The 25,811-nt window shown below is 39.4% G+C and overlaps 1 protein-coding gene across 1 annotated transcript in view; it reads right to left on the bottom strand.

Annotated features, from left to right (window-relative positions):
* Window positions 1-7,755: 7,755 nt before the first annotated feature.
* The window catches only part of TRPM1 (transient receptor potential cation channel subfamily M member 1), a 125,837-nt gene continuing 107,781 nt past the window's right edge, over window positions 7,756-25,811 (bottom strand). The window contains exons 20-28 of the mRNA XM_072869546.1: window positions 24,915-25,037; window positions 24,434-24,565; window positions 22,306-22,434; window positions 20,724-20,975; window positions 19,839-20,031; window positions 14,719-14,863; window positions 12,201-12,400; window positions 10,888-11,020; window positions 7,756-9,028 (exon numbers count right to left, since the gene is read on the bottom strand). Of these exons, the coding sequence (XP_072725647.1) occupies window positions 7,756-9,028; window positions 10,888-11,020; window positions 12,201-12,400; window positions 14,719-14,863; window positions 19,839-20,031; window positions 20,724-20,975; window positions 22,306-22,434; window positions 24,434-24,565; window positions 24,915-25,037 (2,580 nt within the window). The remainder of the gene's footprint in view (window positions 9,029-10,887; window positions 11,021-12,200; window positions 12,401-14,718; window positions 14,864-19,838; window positions 20,032-20,723; window positions 20,976-22,305; window positions 22,435-24,433; window positions 24,566-24,914; window positions 25,038-25,811) is intronic.

Below are 25,811 nucleotides of genomic sequence, written 5' to 3' on the forward strand. Positions count from 1 at the left end.
GACAAAAGAGGAGCAGGCAGATGAAATTATCACAGAGTCACAGAATCATGTAGGTTGGAAAAGACCTTTAAGATCATCAAGTCCAACTGTAAACCTAACACTACCAAGACCACCACTACACCATGTTCATAAGCACCTCATGCAAACGGCTTTTAAATACCTCCAGGGATGGTGACTCAACCACTTCCCTGGGCAGCCTGTTCCAATGCTTGATAACCCTTTCAGTGAAGTAAAATTTCCTAATATCCAGTCTAAACCTCCCCTGGTGCAACTTGAGGCCATTTCCTCTCGTCCTATCACTTGTTACCTGGGAGAAGAGACCGACCCCCACCTCTCTACAACCTCCTTTCAGGTAGTTGTAAGCTCTCTAAGGTCTCCCCTCAGCCTCCTTTTCTCCAGCCTAAACAACCCCAGTTCCCTCAGCCGCTCCTCATAAAACTTGTGCTCTAGACCCTTCACCAGCCTCGTTGCTCTTCTCTGGACACGCTCCAGCACCTCAATGTCTTTCTTGTAGTGAGGGGCCCAAAACTGAACACAGTAGTCAAGGTGCGGCCTCACCAGTGCCGAGTACAGGGGCACGATCACTTCCCTAGTCCTGCTGGCCACACTATTTTTGATACAAGCCAGAATGCCATTGGCTTTCTTGGCCACCTGAGCACACTGCTGTCTCACAGTCAGGTGGCTGTCAACCAACACGCCCAGGTCCTTCTCTGCTGGGCAGCTTTACAGCCACTCTTCCCCAAGCCTGTAGCGTTGCATGGGGTTGTTGTGGCCCAAGGGAAGAACCCGGCACTTAGCCTTGTTGAACCTCATACAACTGGCCCCAGCCCATTGATCCAGCCTGTCCACATCCCTCTGTAAAGCCTTCCTTCCCGCAAGCAGATCAACACTCCCGCACAACTTGGTGTCGTCTGCAAACTTTCCGAGGGTGCACTCGATCCCTTCGTCCAGATCATTGATAAAGATATTAAACAGAACTGGCCTCAACACAGAGCCCTGGGGGACACCACTTGTGACCGGCCACCAACTGGAGTAAACTCCATTCACCACCACTCTTTGGGCCCGGCCATCCAGCCAGTTCTTTACCCAGCGAAGAGTACACCCGTCCAAGCCATGAGCAGCCAGTTTCTCCAGGAGAATGCTGTGGGAAATGGTGTCAAAGGCTTTACTGAAGTCTAGGTAGACAACATCCACAGCCTTTCCCTCATCCACTAGGCGGGTCACCTTGTCGTAGAAGGAGATCAGGTTGGTTAAGCAGGACCTGCCTTTCCTAAACCCATGCTGGCTGGGCTTGATCCCTTGGTTATCCTCTACATGCTGTGTGATGGCACTCAGGATGATCTGCTCCATCAGCTTCCCTGGTACCGAGGCCAGGCTGACAGGCCTGTAGTTCCCTGGGTTCTCCTTCCAGCCCTTCTTGTAGATGGGTGTCACCTTCGCTAATCTCCAGTCTACTGAGACCTCCCCAGTTAGCCAGGACTGCTGGTAAATGATGGAAAGCAGCTTGGTGAGCACTTCTGCCAGTTCCTTCAGTACTCTCCGGTGGATCTTATCAGGCCCCATAGACTTGTGAGTGTCTAAGTGGTGCAGCAGGTCACTAACCATTTCCCCCTGGATTATGGGGGCTCCATTCTGGTCCCCATCCCTGTCTTCCAACTCGGGGGGCTGGGTAACCAGAGAACAATTGGCCCTACTATTAAAGACTGAGGTGAAGAAGGCATTAAGTCCCTCAGCCTTTTCCTCATCCTTTGTCACTGTGTTCCCTCCCCTGTCTACTAGAGGCTGGAGATTCTCCTTAGCTCTCCTTTTGCTGCTAATGTATTTGAAGAAGTATTTTTTGTTGTGTTTTATGGCAGTAGCCAGATTGAGCTCTAGCTCGGCTTTGGCCTTTCTAATTTTCTCCCTGTACCACCTCGCTACACCTTTGTAGTCCTCCTGCCCCTTCTTCCAAAGGTCACAGACTCTCCTCTTTTTCCTGAGTTCTAGCCCAAGCTCTCTATTCAGCCAGGCCGGTCTTCTTCCCCGCCAGCTCGTCTTTTGGCACCTGGGGACAGCCTGCTCTTGTGCCTTTAGGGCTTCCTCCTTAAATAATGTCCAGCCTTCCTGGACTCCTTTGCCCTTTAGGGCTGCCTCCCAGGGGACTCTGTCAACCAGTCTCCTAAACAGGCCAAAGTCCACCCTCCGGAAGTCTAAGGTGGCACTTCTGCTGACTCCCCTCCTCACTTCTCCAAGAATCGAAAACTCTGTCATTTCATGATCACTCTGCCCAAGACGGCCTCCAACCATCACATCGCTCACAAGTTCTTCTCTGTTTGTGAACAAGAGGTCCAGCAGGGCACCTTGCCTAGTTGGCTCACTCACCAGCTGTGTCAGGAAGTTATCTGCCACACACTCCAGGAACCTCCTAGGCTGTTTCCTGTCTGCTGTATTGTATTTCCAGCAGACATCCGGTAGGTTGAAGTCCCCCACAAGAACAAGGGCTAGCGATCGTGAGGCTTCTCCCAGCTGCTTATAGAATAGTTTGTCAGTCTCCTCATCCTGGTTGGGTGGTCTGTAACAGACTCCCACCACAATATCTGCCTTGTTGGCCTTCCCCCTGATTCTTACCCATAGACACTCCACCCTATCGTCACCATCCTTAAGCTCTAAACTATCCAAACACTCCCTAACATACAGGGCTACCCCACCACCTCTCCTTCCTTGCCTATCCCTTCTGAAGAGTTTATAGCCATCCATCGTCGCACTCCAGTTGTGCAAGTCATCCCACCATGTTTCTGTGATGGCAACTATATCACAGTTTTCCTGGTGTACAATGGCTTCCAGCTCCTCCTGTTTATTGCCCATGCAATTCCTGTTTCATTAACGTTAACACTAAGCAAAAGGTGGATACAGGCACTTAAATATTTTGGCTGAACAACTTCAAAGAATAATTTAAAGCTTATTATCAAGACATAGCTTACATCCATTGTAAAGGTACAGGGCATCAACCATAAAGCACCACTTTGCTATATCAAGTGTTGTTTCTACAGATAAGGCTAAAAGTTGAAAAAAGCAAAAGAGGATTACAGTTTTAAGGAAATCTGTAGTTCTTGTCTCACTTCTCCCAAGACTTGTGGTTTGTCACTCTGCAATCTGAACTACTGCTGTGTACTGTTTCTTGACTGTCCCAACCCCCCTGGACCCTGGCACCAGTTGAAATGGGCATTAAATGGCCATATCAGCCAGGTCCTTACATCTGTTTTGCCCTTCTGTCTGATGCTGGATCCCAATGGGGATCAAAATCCACAATTAGGCTGAAATATTCAGCTCAGGTGACCACTGCACGCAGTAGAGCATTTATTTGCAGTGGCTGTAGTGAGAGGAAAACACCTCTAGGGCTAATGTAGCCTTGTAGCCCAGTAAATAAGAGTATTGTCACTGCTAGTAACAGGCCACAGGCTTCATGCTGACTTCATAAGGCCTCAGGACTGAAGCTTGTCAGGATTTCTTTGTCTGAACTTGCTTTAACCTGCCTCGAACTGTCCCTTTGTTTGTTTAGCTGTGAAAGCAATTTTTCTAATGACTAGGAAATTCAGGTGTAATTGTGGGATCTGAAGGCCAATGAAGAAAAACAAGATGTAAAGTTGGGAGCAAACATAAAAATGCCCCTAAGCAAGCAAAAAATAAGGAAAAATAAGACAACAACATCAACATGATGCTCATCCTAGCAAAGAACCCGGGATGCTGACAGCTGGCAATATCTCCTCACTACCTCCATTGCAGCCACTGACTATTAGACCCAGAGGATCAGCGCAAGTGTGAGCATAACATAAAAAAAAAAAAAGGGATAGATAGTTGGAAGTCTCCATATATCAGTTTTACCTTATTTTTTTCCTGTAGTAGTACAGTAGTAGTCTTGTCTCTCCTCTCTTCTCGTCTCTCCTCTCTTGTAATTAGATCTAGACTAATAATAACTCATATATTAGACTGTTAAAATTTGTTACACTAACAATAAATTCCTGACTTTACATACAAGGTGTGTCTCCTTTTAGCTCATAACAAGCTTTTGAGCGTAACACTAGTTCAATAAGAAGTGACCAGTCAGACATGATAGTGGTGCAGAAGTAATGTGCTGGCAATGGCACTACTAGGTGGGACCCCAGCAATGTGTCCAAATGCTGCTGTCACTCTGAAAACTCACCTCCTGCATAGCAAGTGCTCGGCAGCAAACTGGCTTTATGTCCGTGGGTTAACTACCCAGAACACCCATAACAGGGCACAATCCTGTGGATCTTGCAGATCTGATGAAATAATCCTGTTGATATCCTTGGTCATGCACCCTCCTCATGTTCCTGTTTTCTGACAAGGCCTTATAGATACTTGTATTCTTTTAATTTTTATTTAGAAGGACAGATATACATTTTGCCAAATATGATAGTCAAGCCCAGAAACTAGGAAAGCATCCAAAGAAGCAGTATGGAGAAACCATAGTTGGAAGGTTTCAATGACTACTTTAATTCATTACTAAATAATATGGAAAATGGACTTTCTTGGTTCTCAGGTTTAGAAATCCAGTGTCTAAAATGGAAAGAGTGACTCTGCAATAGAAGAGGCTTGCAAGAGCAAAGTAGAGCTAGTCCCAGAATGATGCAATGTAAAACAGGGTAATTCGTGGAATCAGCTGGTATAATTAAGAACCTGCCTATGTGAATATTACAATTAGTCACTGTGTTTAAAACATTTGCCTTGAGGCAGAGGGAAATGTCCATATTGCAAGATACTGTAAGGTGAACAAACTTAAATTACCTCAGTGTAATGTCTCTCCATAGACATAGCCTTAGAGTACATACCCTTTAGGCTTGATCTGGTTCAGTATAGCTCAAGCACATAATAAAAAATGGTAAGTGGAATTCACAGTGACACTACTGTGGAGTCACCACATACTTAGCAATAGGAGGGATGCATCTTCCTGAAAAGCAGTATTAAACATGCCTCTTCAGAAATGCAAATTCTGTGCTGGCATTCTTTCAGCCAGTATTCAAGACAGCATGTAGGCAGACACGCAAATGTGTTGATCGTTTATTCTGTTTTGTGTGCTCCAAATCTACTATCCATCTTATATGCACGTACAGAGCCATGTTTAAATCTTATTAAAATGGCTGTATGACTACTGCCAAAGTCAGTGTAGTTACTTCACATTTAATGGCAGAGAGGTTATAATTTCAGTTCATGCTATACAAGAGCACAGAAAACATAGAGGCCTTATAAAGTCATCACTGTATAGAGAACTTTATGGAAAATTACTGGCAAATATTAAAAAAGAAACTTTGCTTTGAAAATGTTCAGCCCATGCACTGCATAAGAAGAAACAGATAAGTGAAGTGTTTTGGTATCATTATAGTGAAAAATTTGTTATCCTGAGTTAATTTCACATCTTTTTCATGTGTTTCTTTATAAATATTTTTACATGAAGGAAGAAAATAAATACAAAGGTAAAATGTTTCTGTTTGAAATCTACATGCTATCTGATAAATTTGTAATGTAAATGCTAAAAAAATAACTGGTCAAACAGAGCATGATTTAACACACATTTTATAAAGACAATGTAACAAGAGGTATGCAACACACTGTATTTCGTTCCACAATGCATACTGCTTGTTTAGCAAAGTGCTGAAAAGCTGTATCCCTTTGTGTTTGTTAATGAATCAGTTTCTGGTGAGCATGCAGGCAAACAATAAAAAGGCATTGGCAAATTGGAGGCTATTTTAACCACACATACAAAATGGCTATGTAGTTGCATAGAATGGTAACACAGAAGTAAACATGGAAGTGAAATAATTTCAAATGTCATTCTGTTTTTACAAAATGTCAAGTTCCCTAAAGTTGAATAAAAGAGAAGCCCACATGAAAAGGAATATGTCAACACTGTTCTGACAACAGTGAAACCAGTAAACTTGCTAAGACCAAGCTAGCAAAAATCCCTAGTAAATGATGACTGAACTTTCAGAAATGTCTATGCAGTTACCATGATCATTCAGTATGGTAACAGTACTTCAAGGTGTAAGTATGGATGGAATATGAAAATATAATACAAACAATAAAAAGCTGATGCCATCAATGCATTCGTAGAGTCTTCCATCAATCTCTAAATTTCAAAATGCTATAAGCAGCATTATTGAGGGGGATACTGAGACCTACATACTGTGGAGCTGATGGTGGGGGAAAAAAAGAAATTCGGTCTTTTCAAAACAGTATATAAATAAGTCCTGATGGTTAATGAGTTAAGCATAAACTTTTGACCAGTATTCTGTGAACAAGTGATATGCCTTTAACACATTTTCTTTCTTGTCTGTTCAATGGTATGCATCCCCTGCAAAGAGAGATGCTGAATATTTGGGAAAACAAAATTCCTAAAAGGTAACAGAGAAGAATGAGGCAAATAACATCATACTATTATGAAGAAAACTATCAAAACCTAGTACTTAGAATGCCACTGTTGAGACAAGTGTGCTGGTAAACTGTAACTGTAGATGTGGATTTCCAGTCTTAGTCGTTGAGGGATAGAAAACACTTTCACTGTAGAGACTTTTTTTCCCTTTGACATTTTTTTTTAAATTTACGCAAGAAAATGTATGGAATTTCTATTCTCATCTGGAAAATTTATTTTTTGTTTAGACTGACTCCTAGAAACTGTTCCTTGTTCCTCATGTAGTGTCATAATGAAATTGCAAATGAAAGATTAATTTGTCACAGTAGATTTGCTTCCAACACAGATTGGCTACATTTTGCTCTCACCTGATCAGAACACCTTTCCTGTTTTGTTTGGTTTTGTTTTCCCTTGCAGACATTTAAAAAAAGCCAGATCCTTGCTCTACGTGGACTTCTATTGTAACCCCCATTTATACAAGACACTAATGCAGATCTTGGATTCATATTATTAAAATCTCCATATACTTCATATACTTAAAATCTCCCCAAACATTTTGAAACAATGATCACTGTTTTTCAACAGTTTAAGGCTGTCAGCATACTTTGGGGTGGGGACAGATATGAGCCTGAAAGCAAGATTATGTGACTAAAGTTCAAGGACAGGTCAAGAATATGTCTACACATGGCTTTCTGGGTCAGGTTTCTCCAAAGCCAACTGTATTTTGCCACTCAGACCTATTTTAGTGGATGAAAACTGCTTTGTTGTGCCTTTCTGAAAGAGGAGCTAAGAAGCATGCATGAAATCAGAAGTGAGAGAAGGGACTGCATAATTTTTCCTTGCTTCCAACAATTTTGTTTTGATCTGAAAAACACAATAGCCACAAAGAAACCAGCTGCATAAGTAAGGATAAAAAGTAAGGCTGGTTAAAAATTTGTTCAAAGAAGTCTTCTGATAAAAAAGAAGAAAAAACATTTTCTAAATTATTACATGATAATATTGTCCTTCTTTCAAGAGCTTTTATAAAGAGCTTGTCAGTAAATGAGCTTATGAGGGAGGTCAAAATGGAACAAAGAAAGATCTATGCTGTTAGCATCTGCGGACTGTGCCTACTTTTTATCTGCCCCTGAGAGAACAACTCCCTTTCACCTGACCCAGCAAGCATTTATTTAAGAACAGAACATGTATCTATTAAGCTTAAAATGAAAATAAACAAATATATGCAAAATTCTTCTTTAGAAATTAATTTAAAAATCCATAATTTGTTCAATTACTCATGTCAATTGAACTGCCAATTAGACATGTCAGTCAGTCCATTAGACTGTCAATAAAACGGGCCATAAGCCACTTTAACATTCAGTTTCTGTGGATGCATTTTCTTGCCTAGCTTTCTGTTCTTCTGTTGCACTGCCAAATGCTACCACCAAATTAGTTACGCTGCTGGCATGTCCTGGTCTATTTAATTTGTCCTTTACAGACTTGGCTTTCCGAGAATGGCTGTGCAAACTCTTTGACCGTACTGATGGGAACCCATAAGTCCTTTCTGGCTTTACTGATAGTAAATTCTCTTTCTCAGCCTTGACAGTGGCAGGCATAGAGGTGTAAGAGGCACTCATACCTGCTTCACCAACATCACTGTCATCATCTGTGTCCACCTGCAAATGTTTCTGCTCTGCTTGCCCTTCTGCTTCAGAGATAAAACCAGGGTATTCTGGAGGACGTTCTTGAGAAAGTTGCTGCTCAACTTCGTATTTCCACTCTGTGGCCCATTGTTCAATTGTAGAAGGGCACACTTGATCCATGATGGTACTATACTCTGTGGTCCAGTTGTTAACTCCTCCAACCACCTTCCCACCCTGTGCAAATATAAAGCTCCTTGACTTCATCATAGTGGTTTGACAAGCACTGAATGTTTCAGGAGGAAAATAGCGCATTGCTTTAGATTTGTCCAAGGGATAAGAGATGGTTGCTTCTAACTTGGTACGTTCTACTTTTAACTGAGTGTTCTGAAAATCTGATCTTGGTACTGACTGTCTGTTCGTAACAGCATCCATCTGGTTTATACTGTGAGGAACCATTCCATCACTCTTGAGAATCCCCTGCTTTTCATCCCCAAAAACACCTGAATGGGGTCTGGAAACATTCTGTGCAATTTCTAATGTAGATTTACTGTAATCTGCTGTGGTGACTGCATTAGCACTAGAGGTATAATGGAGACTGGTGTGGTGCTCTGGAACCAGCATCCTTGGATCTGCTCCATCTTCTTTGGTACCAATAGAATGGGCTTTTTTACGCAATCCCATGGCTGGTGACATAGGAGTGGTACTGTCATCATATGTTAACTCATCGCCACCAACATGGTATCTGTACATGCTGTATCCATCAGAGCTGTTAACACTGCTTTGCCTTAGGAGATATGCAGCATCACACTCAGACGAAGCCCGTGAACGTGTATATGTCAGCTCAGATTTGTCAATACCTGCCAGCTTCTCAAGAGCATTCACCATCCGACCAGATAGTTCTTCCAATTGAGAGAGTCGAAGGTCGACTGTTTGAAGAGAAGCTTTCATAAAATGTTCTCTTTCATTCACTTCTTCTAGCCTCATAGACATATTTTCAACTCTGTTGGGTATAAAAGAGGAAGCATAGAACAGAAGCTGTGGAATGGTGCAGTAACCCGTTATAGGCACCCAGCTACTGATTTCTTCGTAAGGCAGAATTTTGTGCTATGTGTCATGCATCATTCTTTTTTCCTATGTGTAGCATCAAAAGCATGTGCATTTTCTTGTTATCTATGCTTTCCATACACCATATTAGAGGGCTATTTGAACTTTGCCCTTATTTATATGCCAGGAGACTACAAGAGTTGCAGCCCTTAGGGACAGCCTACTATTAACATTTCTGAGTGTGCCACCCACTTCACGTTCAGTTGTCCTCTTTCACCCAATTAATTATAGGAAAAATACTTTCTAATGACATGCTCACAAGGTGACTTAAAATAGCATCAAGGCATGTTGTAAAACAGGTTTTGTAGCTGTATGAGAGAGAATGTATGCTGGTGTGTATGGGATTACTTTAGCTCCTGAAATACCTTTCAATTATAGATCAGCTGAAGGGAGTGGAATGATTGTCTAGTTCAATTAAAGTAATACTTTTTCCCATTTTCTTTTATCATTTATACCATAATGGAAGTGATGGTACCAGAAGAATGCATATAAAGGTAATGCATTAGAAGGTGACTTAGAGATCATACACCAGTAAATCAACTATGGAAATTAAATTAACATTCTTTTGCTCTCACACACAAAAGATGACGAAGCATCTGGAGCAAGAAGCCATGAGAAATAAGCAAATCTGCTTTGTGGCCATAGACCATAGTGAATCAGTGAGGCTTACCAGTCCTGCTTTATTCTCTGCCACAATACCTAGGGTTTTGACAAATTGCCATGGATAAATAGTGTGATAGAAACTACTTGAATACACATAGCAATTTCATTTACTTCTCTATTCTCAAACTTCACATATAATAAGGTAAGATATTCAGGGCCTTCCTTCAGGAGAAAGATGTTTATCTGTTAAAGAATTATATGGCTCACAGAGCTACTTCATAAGAAATGTTAAAAGGAAGAAAGATAGATAGATAGGTATGGAGCAGTTCAACATCAAAATACCGTGAGGTAGATTAAGGTGAAAGAGTGTTTAAACTGTGTATCATTTTCATTACAGGGAGAATTTTTCATCATTTCAAGGAAGTGACAAAAGACCCCATCCTTTGACTTACTTAGAACAACTAACAGAATAGGCAGAGCCTTTGAGAACAGTCCTGCTAAGTGACCTGGTAAAAAAGTGCTGCTGCCGTTATCACTTTGTGCTTACACAGCAATATGCAAACATTACCTAGTCCTCAGAATAGCTTAATGATCTACATGTGAATATTCCCTGTCTTTTAAATGGGGAAGTTCATACTGAAAAACTAAATGCGTTGTTAAAAGCTTCCAAGAGAATCTGTGGCAGAGATTAAAATTCAGCAGTTGTGAGTGCTGGATCCTAGTGTAAACTATAGGTCCAAGGGAAGAATACTCAGTGCTTTGGTCATTAAGTTCCAACACGTTTCTCATGGTTGGATGAGCTGTTGGAAGCTCAACAAGTAGTAATTTGCTCAAATAGATAAAAAGCATAACTGTGATCTTCAGATGGGTGAGAGGGAAAAAATTCACCATGAACAAAAATGTTCTTATACCAAAGCTACCCAAACCAGCAGCCTTAGTGACATACCAGTAGGAACAACAAAAAGCCTGCTCTTGTGAGAGGTGCAACTGCACAGATATTTACTCAGGATTGAGATCAGCTTCTGAATTGGTGGTGGTTTTCTTCAAGATCTAAATCTCTTGTACTTTAACTCAACTTTGGTTATAATGAAGACACAAAAAAGCAAATATTGTTCCAGGTAAGTGGTGTGGTTTTTTTCTTGTAATAGGTACCTTTCAGAGGTAACTCTGATGCGTTCATCATTAGATGATTGCTGCTCATCCTCTTTTTCCTGGAAGTATTCTTCTACGCACTGCTCTTCAAACTCATATAGGTTTTTAAGCTCTTCATCATTCAGAAATAGCTCTGTGCAAAACAGAAGAACAAAATATGTTTCCTTTTTCTGAACTTCTGGTGGTCAATTTAAATCCAATTTAGTAGATTATTTTTGACATATGGATACTGCAGATTCTACTCCTGCACTAAATGAACAGATGATTTTGTAAATAGGAAATAAGTGCTTAGCCAAAGATGGCCACAGTCCTGAAGGCAATGTAATGCATTATGACCATCATCTGCTTTTACGACCATCCACTGGGGGCTACATTTTCTCAATGACCTTTGCCCTTTTTAACAGCACTGCTACGCATTGAACAAACTGACTAGATTTTACAGGATAAAGACTATGGCAATCTCTGCCAGTTTGACTCTTCCTTCATTCAAATATTGTTCTTAAAAGGATGCCAGTTACAGGCAACACATAATCTAATATAACAGATTGTCTCCCAGACATTCTTTGTATATGAGCTTCAAAAATTTATAATCATGTAAGGAAAGTCCAAGGCAAATATAAGCTCTTGGGATCATTTCATCTTTCATTTGAATTTGTCTCTTTGTATTTGAAGGGAGTGTTACATTTACTTATTTCCCTTTTTTTCCTTTTTTAACTCAGAAGCATATTGTGCAGAAATGGATTTACTTACAAAATACATTTCTTGTGAAATGTAGAAATACAGGGATAACTGTGAGCATCTGATTATTTCGATGAGGCATATAATGAAAATAATAATCAACAATTACAGAGTATGTTAGGAGAAGAATCCTCACAGTTCCCCTGTGAAATAACAGATAAATCTCTAACACAGAGAAATGAAAGTGGGGATACTCTTAGACACAGATTGCTCACAATCATAGAGTTGACACTATAGATGACATTTGAAACTGTGATCCCTTCCTTTCAATTTCCTATTTGCCCTTCCCAACATATGGACTTCACTAGAACTTGGTAAAATTGGATTAAGTAGATGCCATCTCACTGTTTTAAGAAAGCAAGTTACAGAAAGTCTTCATTAGCAGCACAGCATTGTATATTCTCAGGAGCCCACAGAGCTCAAGGCCTGTTAGCTTGATATAAATTTTGTCCCATACTGTCTTCTGCAAATACACTTGACCGTCAACATGAACAAAATTGTTCAGCATTGGAAAAGCTGCTGCTTTCTGCTAATATGGTGCAAAGAGCTCAATTTAGAGAATATTTCTTGCATACTCAGTCCCCTGTCACGCTCATCCTGGTCTCCTTCACCCTTCTTGCAGCGACAGCAGATTAGCTTGATGATTATGTAGATGTGGCTGAAGATAATCATTGGTGGTGGGAGGACAGGTCTGTCATGGAATGTCATGATCAGTTGGTACCGCTGGAACTTCCAGACTTGGTTGGATATTGATTTTACCTCAAAGAAGGTATTGCTGAAAGGGAACAAAGGTACAGTTTCTATTAGGCCCCTAAGTTTACTTATTGAGCAAGTACTACATTGAAAAAAGTAGCAGCTAAATAACAACATGGTCATTTGGTCATTTGGTCATTAAGTTCCAACACGTTTCTCATGGTTGGATGAGCTGTTGGAAGCTCAACAAGTAGTAATTTGCTCAAATAGATAAAAAGCATAACTGTGATCTTCAGATGGGTGAGAGGGAAAAAATTCACCATGAACAAAAATGTTCTTATACCAAAGCTACATGACTTGCTTGGTTCAGCTCTTTGTTGATGCTGCTGAACTGATGATTAATTTGAACTCATGATTTCACTACTCCTTTTGAGGGTAGCAAAGCAGAAGGTGCTCTTCATCCCTTATGCACCACCCAGAACAGTCCTCCTCTTAGACTATTTGCTCCTACTGTATAAAGTCCTTTAGGTGTTAGTGAAAAGAAACTTGCACAATTTATGAATCACATAATTGGTATTCTGGGGCTTAGTTATAAAGTATTTCTTTTAACACATGCCAGTATTTGATATTACACGAAGTATTAAATCCATGAAAGGTATTTTGTATGCTAAACCCAGAAGCTTCACATGGTTTGCCTTTAATATGCTAATCAGCTTGACCTACATAGAAGACTTTTGAAGTTTTCACAAAATGTCCCAAATTCAAACCTTATTCACTCAAACTTCTGATTTGAAAACATGGTGCATACTCTTGTAAAGGAATTTGTTCTTGGAAGGCATGGCCTCATCATTTCTACACCAAAATAAGGTGTGTTATAAAGAAGTTTTATTTTGTAATTCAGTGAATATGAAGGAGTATAAGTGATACTATTCAATCCAGAGATAACAATAGTCAAGGTTATGAAATACTAACTAAGCAAAAGCAGACCTGATGTTCTTAGATAAAGCTTTTCAAGCTATTTTAAAGTATGCTTAGACAGCTCACTCCACTTCTATGATTATGATGATATTGGCACTTCCTTTTTTGTATTTTCTGTCCACTTCTTTTCTAACTTTCTGTGCTTTAGAATATCTACATTCACAAAACCAGTTAAAACACCTCTTTGAAACCAGAGAATTCTTGAGTACACATAGCTTTTGGTTTCTTTTGGCTAAGTATACATGAGATTATTTACCAATGATAAATGACAATCTGCCTTCATTCTGTGTCTCCTGCATAGCAGGAATTCCCCAGACAGATCTCACCCCCTTGCAACCATGCTGGGATGGCAGGAGTTAACAGCATGACCTACTTCCCAAACTGCTGATTCCTTGGTCCTTCAGCCAATAATAGCTACCATTGTAAGACTCTTCCCCTTCCCCCTAGCGATGTGACTGGCATTTGAGCACTTTAAAATTCATGACCTTTTAAGCTGCATACATCAAATGAAAGACAGTCTTTGTGAGCTGTAGATTTCTGGGCATACGATGAACTGTTTTTGGGGTTGTGACACCAGCTACCTATGCCAACAAGCCCTCCAACACTACATGTTTATGGGCTTCAAAAATGGATCACCTGCTTTTCTCAGGTGGTGTGTTCGGAAAGTCTTACTAGGAAGTAGATATTTCTTTTTTTTTTTTTCATCCCTAGGTCATGACAGGAAAAGCATGCAACATAACTGTGGGTAGAAAGAACAAGCAGCAGAAATTTATTTAGTTTTACTCCAGAGAAGTCTAAATATAGATTTGTGGAATAACATTAAGAATGTGCATAGTGCACGTTGCTTGGACTGGCCACAGATCTTGGCAACATGTAGCCATCCCTTCTCTTGGTTCAAGGCAATATATAGATTCCTTTTCTGGGTCATAAAAACTATGCAAGACCCTAATTTCTTTTTCTAAATTAAAAGCAAAACAAGAAAAAAGAAAAAGAAGCCCGATGATGTAGTGATAGTGGAAATGCCTCCTGCTTTTGATGGTCAGATACTCATTCTGCAGTTCTATCGTAGAATCATGTTTGCTAGTGGTTACTTGGGATTCCATCATGTATGTAGCAGGTTTCATGGATTCTGTTTTTCACCTTGCCAGAGCAATCTTGAGGCCTATCACTATCCACTAAATGGTAATTGGAAGTTAGCCAGATTCTCTCATATGCATTACTGCAATTGCTGGCAAATTCAAAGCAACCTGTCCTCCACCCTTCCCCAGCGTGTACACTATTCCAAGTATTTGCCAGTCATGTTCATAGAGTAATTAGATTCTGAGTGTGAATGCAAACCCTTGCAAAATCAGTTGATGGGCTCTCACTGAAACTTTATCTTGGCCATAAGAAAGTAAAGATAGTGCATGATCATTTACGTACTTGAAGACAGCAATCAGCAGGTTTACCAACAGGATATTTGCTACCAAGAGGTAACAGGCCATAATAGCAGGAGTGAGCCAGGCCCCTGGTATACATGGAGGGAGGCGTTTACCATCATCATCATAAAGATTGTCCCCACAAGGAGCTGACGAAAAAACAGGAAAGGTATTTTTCACAAATTGCCTGATACGTAAAAACAGTATTCACATTTATTTAATGATGACACATGCATAAAATTTGCCAAGCTAAACAAGTTTTGTCAGTTTATTTCCAGTAGCAAGTACTTCAAATTCTGATTTTAACTACAGCATACAAAAATAATTTCCCATAATAGTGAACAGAGAGGCAGCTCCAAGTTTACTGTACAGTGTGGCTTTCTCTTCAAATTCATATGGATTTTCTTTTTCTCATAGTAATAGTCTAGGACAAGATCTTAATGTGCATACGTACATATTAATAGTGGAATTAAAAAAAATTCTCCAACCAAACTTGTGTGCATACCTTGCCAAAGATACAAGAGGATTTACTTAGTGGTCCCAGATTGCTGAGCATAAATTAAACCTTTATCAGGGCCCTGAGTGTACTAAAAAGGCCTTAATGATCCTGACCAGCTTCACGTGGGGTCTACACCTACAGCTCCCATGCATATGTGTCTCCACCTGAGCTATGTCAGGTGTGCAGGTCTGAGCCCTGCTTCCTGGATGGACCTTGGACCTGTGTTTGTCCCATGGATGGACCCTTCTTCTGTCTCTGGCCTTGTCTCCTTTTGCCTCTGACTGGACTCCCTAGATGGACCCTAGATTATTACTTGTTGTGTCTGCAGCTGTTAATGTTACCAGCAGGTGGCCCTGCCGCCACTTTTGGGCCAATTTCTGTTTCCCTTATTTGTCACAATAATTCTAAATTTTAGATAGAATTTTAAACCAAAGAGATAAAATTATAAAATGAAAATGATATAGTAACAGCAAAATAGACTGGTGAGAATGAGACAAAATTTAAGAATATTGATCAAACTGATATAAAATAATTGCCTGACGAAATCCTAAGGATACATAGGCTGTCTTGGGTTAAGAGCTGTCTTGGAGTTGGGTAAATGCAGCACATTTGTTCTGGCTTTAAGGTGCAGTGCCAGTGTATCTGATTTCAAATACAAGGCTAACTTTTGGAACCATTTAGTAGCAGGTGAAGTGTTTATCTACCACAGGTTCTTTAGCTGAAATCTTAGTAAATACTAAGTCTGACAATGAGTTTGTTACAGATTTAGTTTATGTGAATAGACAACCCGTTTTTTTTAGCATTTTGCAAAAAACTCAATGCATCAACCTCACCTGAAAAATACTTCAAATTATGTGAAAACAGACTAATCTTATTTACTGTGGACTGAAAGAGATATTTAGACTATGATTAATAAAATACATTTTACTTGCTTTTCAAACATCAGACCTACATTTTTCCTGTTTATCATAAGAAAAATGTAACAGGAAGGTCAAGTGAATCATAGTATTATTCATATGGACCAACGAAAGTACTGCCAAAGAAACACTAACATTGTATCTAGGTAATCAAAGGGAATTAGTTATACTGTGACTCTAATGCATCATAATTTTAAAAAAGGATTATTTTACTGTCAATGTACTAGAAACGAGTCATAGCAACCACATAAGCTCAATTAAAACTTCTGATCTGCAATCTGTATGATAATAAAGTATTTTTCCTCTGCTTCTTTTCAAATGAAACTATTACAGTAGAAAAACAAGATTCACACCTGAATATTGGATGAGCCCTACAATTAAAATGTCAGTATCTGGCGAAGAAAAAGGTTAATGAATATATTCAGCTAAATGAGATAATCAGCTCTCCACAGAGACTTACGATTAATTTCCATGGCATAGACTGAACAGCATTCCAAAGGAACGAAATAGAAAAGGAGGCAGGGAGAGAAAGAAAGAAAAGAATAGAATAATATAGAAAAAAACCCCAACAAACAAAAAAAGATGATTGAAAATACAGTTTTGCCGCCAAGAAAAGATAAGCAACTCAAATGTCAGAACAGTAGACATATGCTTAGAAACAATATCTTTGTTAAAAATGCATTGCATTCTGCAATTTCCTTTTCATGTTGCTTTCCCCAAATGTTACATATGGCAGTGAATTCATGATATTAATAATAAATCACAAAATGCTTCTGGCAGATGATCATTTAAATATACATGATATTTCAGTCAAGCAAACAAAGCTGGCGGTCACCACAAACACAAAACAACTCAAAATTATCACATATCACACAAAATCATTCTTTCAGCTATTATGGAAACATTTCCTCCTTTTTTTTTTTTTTTTTTTAAGAACCACCCTGGCTTTGAGTCTGCCAGCTGTTTCTATTGAATAGCTATGTTTCCATTAATAGTCATGATACTGATGTTAGTACAGCGTACAATATCATTAAAGCCCATTCTGACTACCAGTATGGATACTTGCTTGCCAACCCCTAAATGGTGATTATAAGAAAAATCACACTATTGAAAGAAACTCAGCCAGGCTTCTCTATTGTTTAAGAATATGTTGCTGTTGAGTACTAGATGCCACTAACTTCTTGCTCATAGACATCTTCTAAACGGAGTGAACCAGACAAGAGCATCCTGGGTTGCATTAGGAAAAAGTGTTACCAGCAAGTTAAGGGAGGTAATTATTCACCTCTACTCAGCTCTGGCGAAACCACATTTGGACTTGTGTGTCTAGTTCTGGGCTCCCCATAGAAATCAGACATGGACATACTGGAAAGACTCCAGTAAAGGGCCGCAAAGATTATTAAGATGATTGGAGCATCTGACAAATGAGGCAAGGCTGAGAGAGCTGGGATAATTTAGCCTGCAGAAGAGAAGGGTCAAGGGAGATCTTACCAATATAATAAATACCTCATGGTGGGTGGGAGTAAAGAAGACAGAGCCAGACTCTTCTCAGTGGTATCCAGTGAAAGGAGAAGAGGCAGTGGGCAAAGATAGAAATATGGGAAATTCCATTTAAACCAGGTTGTCCAGAGAGGTTGCACATCTTCATCCTTCAAGATATTAAAAACCTGACTGGACAGTCCCTGAGCAACCTGGTCTAATTTACCCTGCTTTGAGCAGGGAAGTTTGACTAGATGATCTCCAAAGGTGCCTTCCAACCTCAACAATTCTGTGATTTGTGATCTTCATCTTTAGGTGACATCCTATCCTCAGTAAAGCTATTGACAAAAGTCCAACTACCTTCTTTCAGATGGAAAATTTGATGTAATACTTTTTCCATAAATTGTTTACTCATGGGCCTTGGCAAAACTTCCCATAAGCACTTGACATAGACTAGATTAGGTTGCCCGAAACAATCACTCCCCAATGACTTCTGAGGTTGCTTTTGTGGTGTGCTTACAGAGAACCTCGGAAAGATCAGAGTGAAAATTTCTTATTGAAAGCAAAAAGATCTTCAGAAGTCAGTCCATAGACTTCTAGACATAAGAAATTTACAGAATAATTGTAATGCAGTCTAGTTATACCAGTAGAACTCCTTGTGTAGCCACTTTTATTTCAGTATTAAAACAACAACAAAACCACATATTTCCAAGTTAGCTTATGTTTAAGCTACTGACACAGCAAAACTTCTGACCAGGGAAGGATAGTGGAGCAAGTAGCTGGACTGAACTTGTGTAACTGGAAAGCCTGAACTTTTTTCCCCAAAATCTTTCGCACTGATGAAGAAAGATTTCTAATTCAAACAATGCTGAGTATATAACTGAGAAATGACTGGAAGCATAAGAGAAGTCTGGGACACCACTTACACTAAAGACATCAGTATCGCTGGTAAGGTCTGAGTTTTGATTTATAAAGAAATCAAACTGTCTACATTAGCAAACATTCTTTGTTCAAAGTGAAGTAGGATTTGAATGCACATTATGAGCCACAAAGGTAAGGGATACACTGTTACAGCCTATTCCTCCCCATGGAAGAATTAACCCACTTGAGTGATCCTGAGCTTATCCTGGCTCACATGTGCACTGAAACTGCAATATCAGACAATAAATGACCGGCTTGACCTTTTATTTGTCAAGAGTAATTTAGTTAATAATAAGTTACATTAATGAGACAAGCATTCGTAAGGAAAATGATATTATCTTTGCAACAGTGTACACTGTTCAGAAACAGACTAATGACATTTTATTCCTTTCTAAGCAATTAAAGTACACTTTAATGACATTTGGTATAAAGGTTTCTCATGATGATGGATCTTTATGGTTTTTGAACTTAGACCTCACAGTTTCTTCAGCCTTCCACTTTACTACTTGTCAATATATGCAGATGGTTGAAATAACACATACAAAATGCTGAAATAGCAGCTTATATTATTTCAGATAAAGTGCAAACTATGTGATACACACTAGAGGAGGCCTGCTGCATGTTTGATTGTCTTTACAAATTTCAAATATTAACACAAAACTAGCAGTAACATGACAGTTGACATCTCCTCTAAAATACTGACAGTTATTTTTTTAAACTGTGCAGCTTTTATATAAGAAAGGCTATTTCCACACCCAAAGCTAATAAAGCAGAGTTTTCCTTTTTGTTTTGTTTTTCCACGTGTTGGTGTAGGAAAGAAGAACATGAGTGATTAATGAAATAGAAACATTTCTGGAAAGCAGATAGACGTATCAATGGGAGTAAAAATGTATTAGCTCATTGCCTGTGCTGTGAGTTGGAGAGGAAAGTGTATGTGTATTTTCATCTCCTGTGCAAGGTATTAATTTTTTTCCTCTTCTGTTGGAACTGACTATTAGTAAAACACTGGGTCAAAACAATGTTTCAGAATGATCTCTCTTGATCCCTGCAAGTAAACAGAACACTTAATACTGTTATACTCTTGGACGGGAGAGTATTCCATACTATGTCACTCTCAGTGTTAACTAAATTTGAATATAAACTGAGAGACAGGACATGCAGGTGGGGAACAGAAAATTGTTCAGTCTCTGCAGTCCGTCACAAGAAAACAACAACAATATAATCGTAAAGACAAAACACTACTTCCAAATTAAAAAAAATCATTAATTTGGATCTGATCATCTGCCTCAGAAACAGGAAACAGACTCTTACTATGAATTCTACTCTTACGGTCTATCTGGTCTGCGAACACCTCTCCATAGATCATCCAGTAGGGCATATAGAAGATGTTGCGAGCTAGTCTCCAAGAAGGCTCCTCATCTGGGTGCAGGATAGCTTGGCGCGCTACTCCAAAACTCATCAGAACCACAAGCATGATGACCACAAAGTAGAGCATGTCAATCATCTGCACGGAGAGACCATACAGAGGCTCTTATCATCACTGGGTAGTACAGTAGCACCAGCATGTCTGTTTGCCAGCATGCATTAAAGTAAACAAGAAAGTATCAAGAGAACAAACACATTACTCCTGATAATTTTCTTGATATTAGTCTTTGACTTTAACTACTGCTCATGAACTAAGCATACATAATAACGCAGTAAAAACAGTAGTTTAAAGGAATACTAGATTTATATTTAAAAAGACTTGAAATGCTAAAATCTTTGCTATCCCTATTCTCTTTTGCATCAAGTGCACTATGCTGTGCTTTCAGCACAGACCTCTTCTGTGGTTGCAAAGAGATGATAATCACTGCTGTATCATCTCCTCTCCACAACTGGTGGTTTTGTGGATGATCCTGGTGTATTGGCAATCTGTTATTGCTATGGCTTTGGGAATCAGAAGGCAGGCAAAGTGAACAAGTTTCCACAGGCTGGTTCAAAAAAATGAAACAAAACAAACAAACAAACAAAAAGATTCCCTCTCAAATCAAGCAATTCTTAGCAAAAGTATTGCATCTTGTGTGTGTGTGAAATTCACATGGCGACTTTTTCACAGCCTTTATTCAGAGTCTTACTCAGATGGACAACCTCTTTTTAAAATCAGAACTGAATTTAGTTTCCCTGAAATACATAATTTACAGCAATTTAGGCACTAACCATCTTTCCAATCATCATGACGTAAGGTCCCAGATATTTGTTCACACCAAAGATATCTAGTACTCTAATGTACCAGAAAATGATATCTACGCAGTAAATCACTCTTCCATAACCCATGTAAGGCTGGTTCTGTAGGCGAAGAATTGCTCCTATCATAAATACTGAAATAGCCACCAGGTCAGTAATATTCCAGTATTCCTGGAGCCAAACTTTCACTTTTTGGCTCAGCTTGCCAGGTTCTGACATCAGAATCTGAAATTAAAAAAAAAAAACAAAACCCACCACCAACAACAAAGAAATCATTAGGAAAAACTCCAAGTTACATTTTTGAAGTAATGGTCATGAAAAAAGACCAATCTTGTCACATTCAATAGGTGTCTGAGACCCCCCTCTACTGCCAGCAAAATTTGTCTCAAGCAGCAATATTTGTAGTTAGTAGCAGGCAAAATTTCCTTTTCATAGAAACAGAATGGTTTGCATTGGCAAGGACCTATAAAGATCACCTAGTCCAATGACCCTGCCATGGGCAGAGACATCTTTCACTAGATCAGGTTGCTCACAGTCCTGTCAAACCTGGCCTTGAATACTTCCAGGGATGGGGCATCCACAACTTCTCTGGGCAACCTCTTCCCATGTCTCACCACCCTTACCAGAAAAAATTTATTCCTTATGTCCAATCGAAGCCTACCTTCTTTCAGTTTAAGATGACTGCCCCTTGCCCTGTCACTACAGGCCTTGGTAAAAGGTCTCTCGCTGTCTTTCTTAATAAGCCATATAAGCAATATATCAGCAATATATACATACTGAAAGGTTGCAGTAAGGTCTCCCCAGAGCCTTCTCTTCTCCAGGCTGAACAACCTCAATTCTCTCAGGCTTTCTTCACAGCAGAGCTGTTCCAGCCCTCTGATAATTTATTTTCGTGGCCCTCCTCTGGACCCCCTTTTCATCTTTGTTTCCATTTTGGCTTTATTAAGCCTTTTTTTGTTGTAGGTTTTAATCAATAACATTTAAACCAGGAGATCTGGCTTACTGACTCGGCATCCATATTTATCCCCAAATACAGTTAGTATGAGACATGGGAATTATGAATCAGAGAAGGATAGGCTGAGTGCAAACCACACTACAGCATATGAATACAGTAGAAGTTTTTATACTATCTTCCTCACACAAAAGTAACGAGATCAGATAGTACCGCTGGCTAATTCCCTGAAACAGCTCTCTGCCTGCAGTTCTCATCAAGGACTGCATCAGTAATAAAAATACCTGCTGAGATTTCCTTCATGGGTTATGGCCCTGCCCTTCCTTGGAAATACACGTAAGAGAATGACAGCATTCATTTTGACTACTGACCTCAGGGCATTTTTGCCTGACCTTTTTGTCCAATAAGATAAGGTTTTAATGTATGGGAATGGGTTATAAATGAAACTCTCTCCAGTGATGGGCATTTTGGGACTCTCTGGATATGAGAATCTTCTCTCTCATGTATGGCTTCTCAATCCTCTGCACAAGTCCATGCCATTATTACCTCTAAGAGCGAGCTTCATTTTAAGGACTATGAGATGTTGGTATGATCAGACTTTACCTCTCTTACTTTCTCTAAAGCCAACGTCACAATGTAGGAGATGACAATCCATTCCTGGACTGATGGCCACCGTTCCATCCGCACCAAGATGATATAATTAAATAGCATCAAGTAACCAAGGTATGATATCTAAAAAAAAAAAAAAAATCCTTTATGGACTTTAGGTGATGGATCCCAGGATCCTTCCAGAGTTAGGCAGTATTCAGTTACTTGAGATGACTTCCACACACAAAAAAACCCCAGTCTCCACTAATTTCCATTAGGAAGTTCTGGACTATTAGTGTTAAGTCAATAGAGCTATCATTCAGTTTTCTGTAACTACTGGTATAAATATGAAACTAGTGATGCTGGTGTCTCCATGCCTCACAGCAGTCTTTGGTGACTGGCCAAACTAAAAACTTTGGAGATCTGGGAAGTCCAGAGCTTTACAGATGAAAAAAAAAAGGGAAACAAAGCACTAATAAACCAAAAGATTTTCTAGGGAGAAAATGGAGTTTTCTGAAGAATGAAATATTCAATGTGAAATGTTTACCCACCATCTCAAAACAGATCTAAAGCAGAACAGGGAGACAGGGCTGTGAGCAGCACCTGCCTAGAGCGGTAGGGGAAATAAAGAGTCACACAGGCCACTTGCTTTTCTCCACCCTGTAATAATGTGGTTGAGATCATCTAGGCAGAATATACTCTTTATGTGAAGCCAGACTTCATATATCAGTCCCTACAACACCGCTTCCTATACTTGTTACTTAAACCCATCTGCATGAACAGTAGGTTTGCAGGTATTTTGGTTACTTTAAGTAGCCCCTAGTCTCAGAAGCGAGTTTCTTGCTGAAGGCTAATTCAGTAAGAGCACAGAAGGCTGCATCACCATGTCAGAGAAGAAACACCAAACAGAAGGCAGTAAAACCCTCTTAGCTGAGGGGCCTGCATAATACATGAAAGCAGAGCCTGCCCTAAATGCGACATTCATACGAACATGGATGAACACATACACTGAGGCTATGTGTGAAAGATCCAGGTGTGGAAGACCCTTACTTGCACAAGAAAAAAAGATATTCTTCTCTGAAGGAAGCAGGCCTGCTGCAATGCCCTTCCAATAGCTGCCCTGCGCACTGGCAGAGGCCACAGGCCTCCAGCAGCTGAAGGAATGACAGATGCTGTGGAACATATGATCCAGGCAGCTGAATTATCTTATTTATTGAAAGAAGCAAAACAACAATTCCAAAGCACTCTAAATCAGGCCCTGTGTGCCTGGGGCTTTTTTAGTCTATTAAAATGTAATTTCTTTACACTGTGAAACCATGTTGAATACTTTTCTTTGAAATTAAATAGGAATTTTGCTTTTAAATTATTAATACAGGCAGCAGAAAGGGATCAGTATAGTGTTTTGTGATTACAATGTGCTAAAACTAAAAACCTACATCATATTGTGACATACTAGGTATCGGAAGTCCTAACTTTGAATAAAAAAGAAACCAGTATCCTTTTTACAGGGCACACACAAAATTTATGAGCAGTAGCATGAATTCTTTTTCTGTTTTATTAAAACAGAGTTTAGCACCAGATAATTCTTGACGCACTAAAGAGAAAATCAGATAAAAATAAATCTTTTAGTTTAGATTGGTTTTAGTTATGTAAATAAGAGAAAAGTACCTATTAAGTCTTAGCAGACTGGGATCTGTGTTTCCATCTAGGTTGCACTCATCTGAGCCTAACTGTCAACAGAGCAAACAGCAAGCACTGATACTACGGCATTACTTCTTGGGTCCTAAAATATGTTTCAATGCAGAACAGCAGCCAGAGCCTTTAGAAAGCAAGAGAATCCAGCCTAGTTTGTATTGAGTGACTGGACTGTGGAACTTGCTCTGAGTTTGGCATATGATTATCCAGACAGGGCCTCCTTCAAAGTGTGCAGGAGCTTTAGAGGCTGACAGCATAAGCTTCAGTTATTCATTCTGTTTCACTGTCTATGCATTTTTCTCTGAATAAAGGGAGTGCTTTACTCATCAGATCCCACAAAAGTCGGTACTATTTATTTATTACTTGGTTATTATTTTTGCACTGGAATCCTTTAAGTTTCACAGGTGTGAGAAAAATGATCGCTATCAGTTTAATCATCATGACTTACTGTGTAGAACCAAAATTTAACAATAGGTGCATTATAGAATTCATAGATCTTTGTTCCAATTGGAAGGCTCTTTTGTTTTTTATTTCCATTCTCTTCATCTCCTCTTCGGGAGCCTGTATCCACATTTGCATCCTGGAAGACCAAAGTTGTCAGTTTTCATCAATATACAATAGTAAAAATAGTAGCTTTTCCTCAACTACAGCCCCAGACAACTGTTAACGACACAACGCTTCCTCTGAGCAACAGACCTCTTTTTAAAAATACAAAAATACAAATTCCGTAAATTTGTGCAACTATACAGATAATTTATACACCCTGAGAATCCAGCCTATACATTCCCAAAACTCTTCACTGATTTTTTTATCCCACAGATACATCTCAACTGAGATTTTAACCTGAGTGACCTATGGCATAATCAGAGAGGTTAGAAAACTAAGCACTCTTGAGATATTAAAAGTTCCTAATAATCTCCATTACTGACCACATTTTCCTCCTCCTTTTCTCTGCCTTCCTCATTTTCTCTTGATGTCTGGTAAGAATAATCATCGTAACTCCGAAACTCTAGGAAAAGGATGGTGGGAGGGAAGAGAATCCCCATTATAACCTGTACAACAAGAAATAATTCAACTCAGATGCCAATATTTGTTTACATTAATAGATTTAATAACAAGGCAAATGCCATAAATAGTATTTTCTTTTGTATACTATTCAAGATAGTCTGCTATCCTCAAACCTACAAAAATGAATAAGTAGTACTTATGAAGCATTGGCAATAAGGTCTTGGTAAGGTATGGAAAGATGGCACTCTGGAAGGCTTCCCATCTCCATGGATACACTGCAATTAAGAAACTGTGCTCCAGAATTAGAGTTGTGCAGAGAAATTCCATGGAATGGACACAGTGGTGGTTGGAAGAGGGCTTCAGGTTTGTTACTGGAGTTTATAGTTGCTTTAGTCACCTACTGTAATTAGTTTTAATAGTTAAAAAACTTGTGAAAGGTAAAAGAAGCTTTGCAGATAGCACTGGGAGACTTCTTTTACTATATGAGATTGCTGAGATACAGACACAAGCACGAGTTGCCAAAGTACAGAAAAGAAGCAAACAAAAGAATGCAGGTAATGAAAACAGAACATCAGCAGGTTGATTAATCCTTTGAAGAGAAGAAAGGAAATCAATAAACAGATTTAGAAAGCACCATGATGCAATCTGAAAGGCAGGACACTTGCCTGAAGATTTTAAACAGGTTTAAGAGGAAGACATGGGAAAGTGGAAATACATTGAGAATGACAGAGAGAGTGCAATGTGGATGTCAGCAAGCTTGGGAGTATGACCTGGGAAGACAGACATGGCACTTTGTCAGTAATGGGGGATTTAAGGAA

This window comes from Ciconia boyciana, chromosome 8 (assembly GCF_034638445.1).
Source record: "Ciconia boyciana chromosome 8, ASM3463844v1, whole genome shotgun sequence".
NCBI lineage: Eukaryota > Metazoa > Chordata > Aves > Ciconiiformes > Ciconiidae > Ciconia > Ciconia boyciana.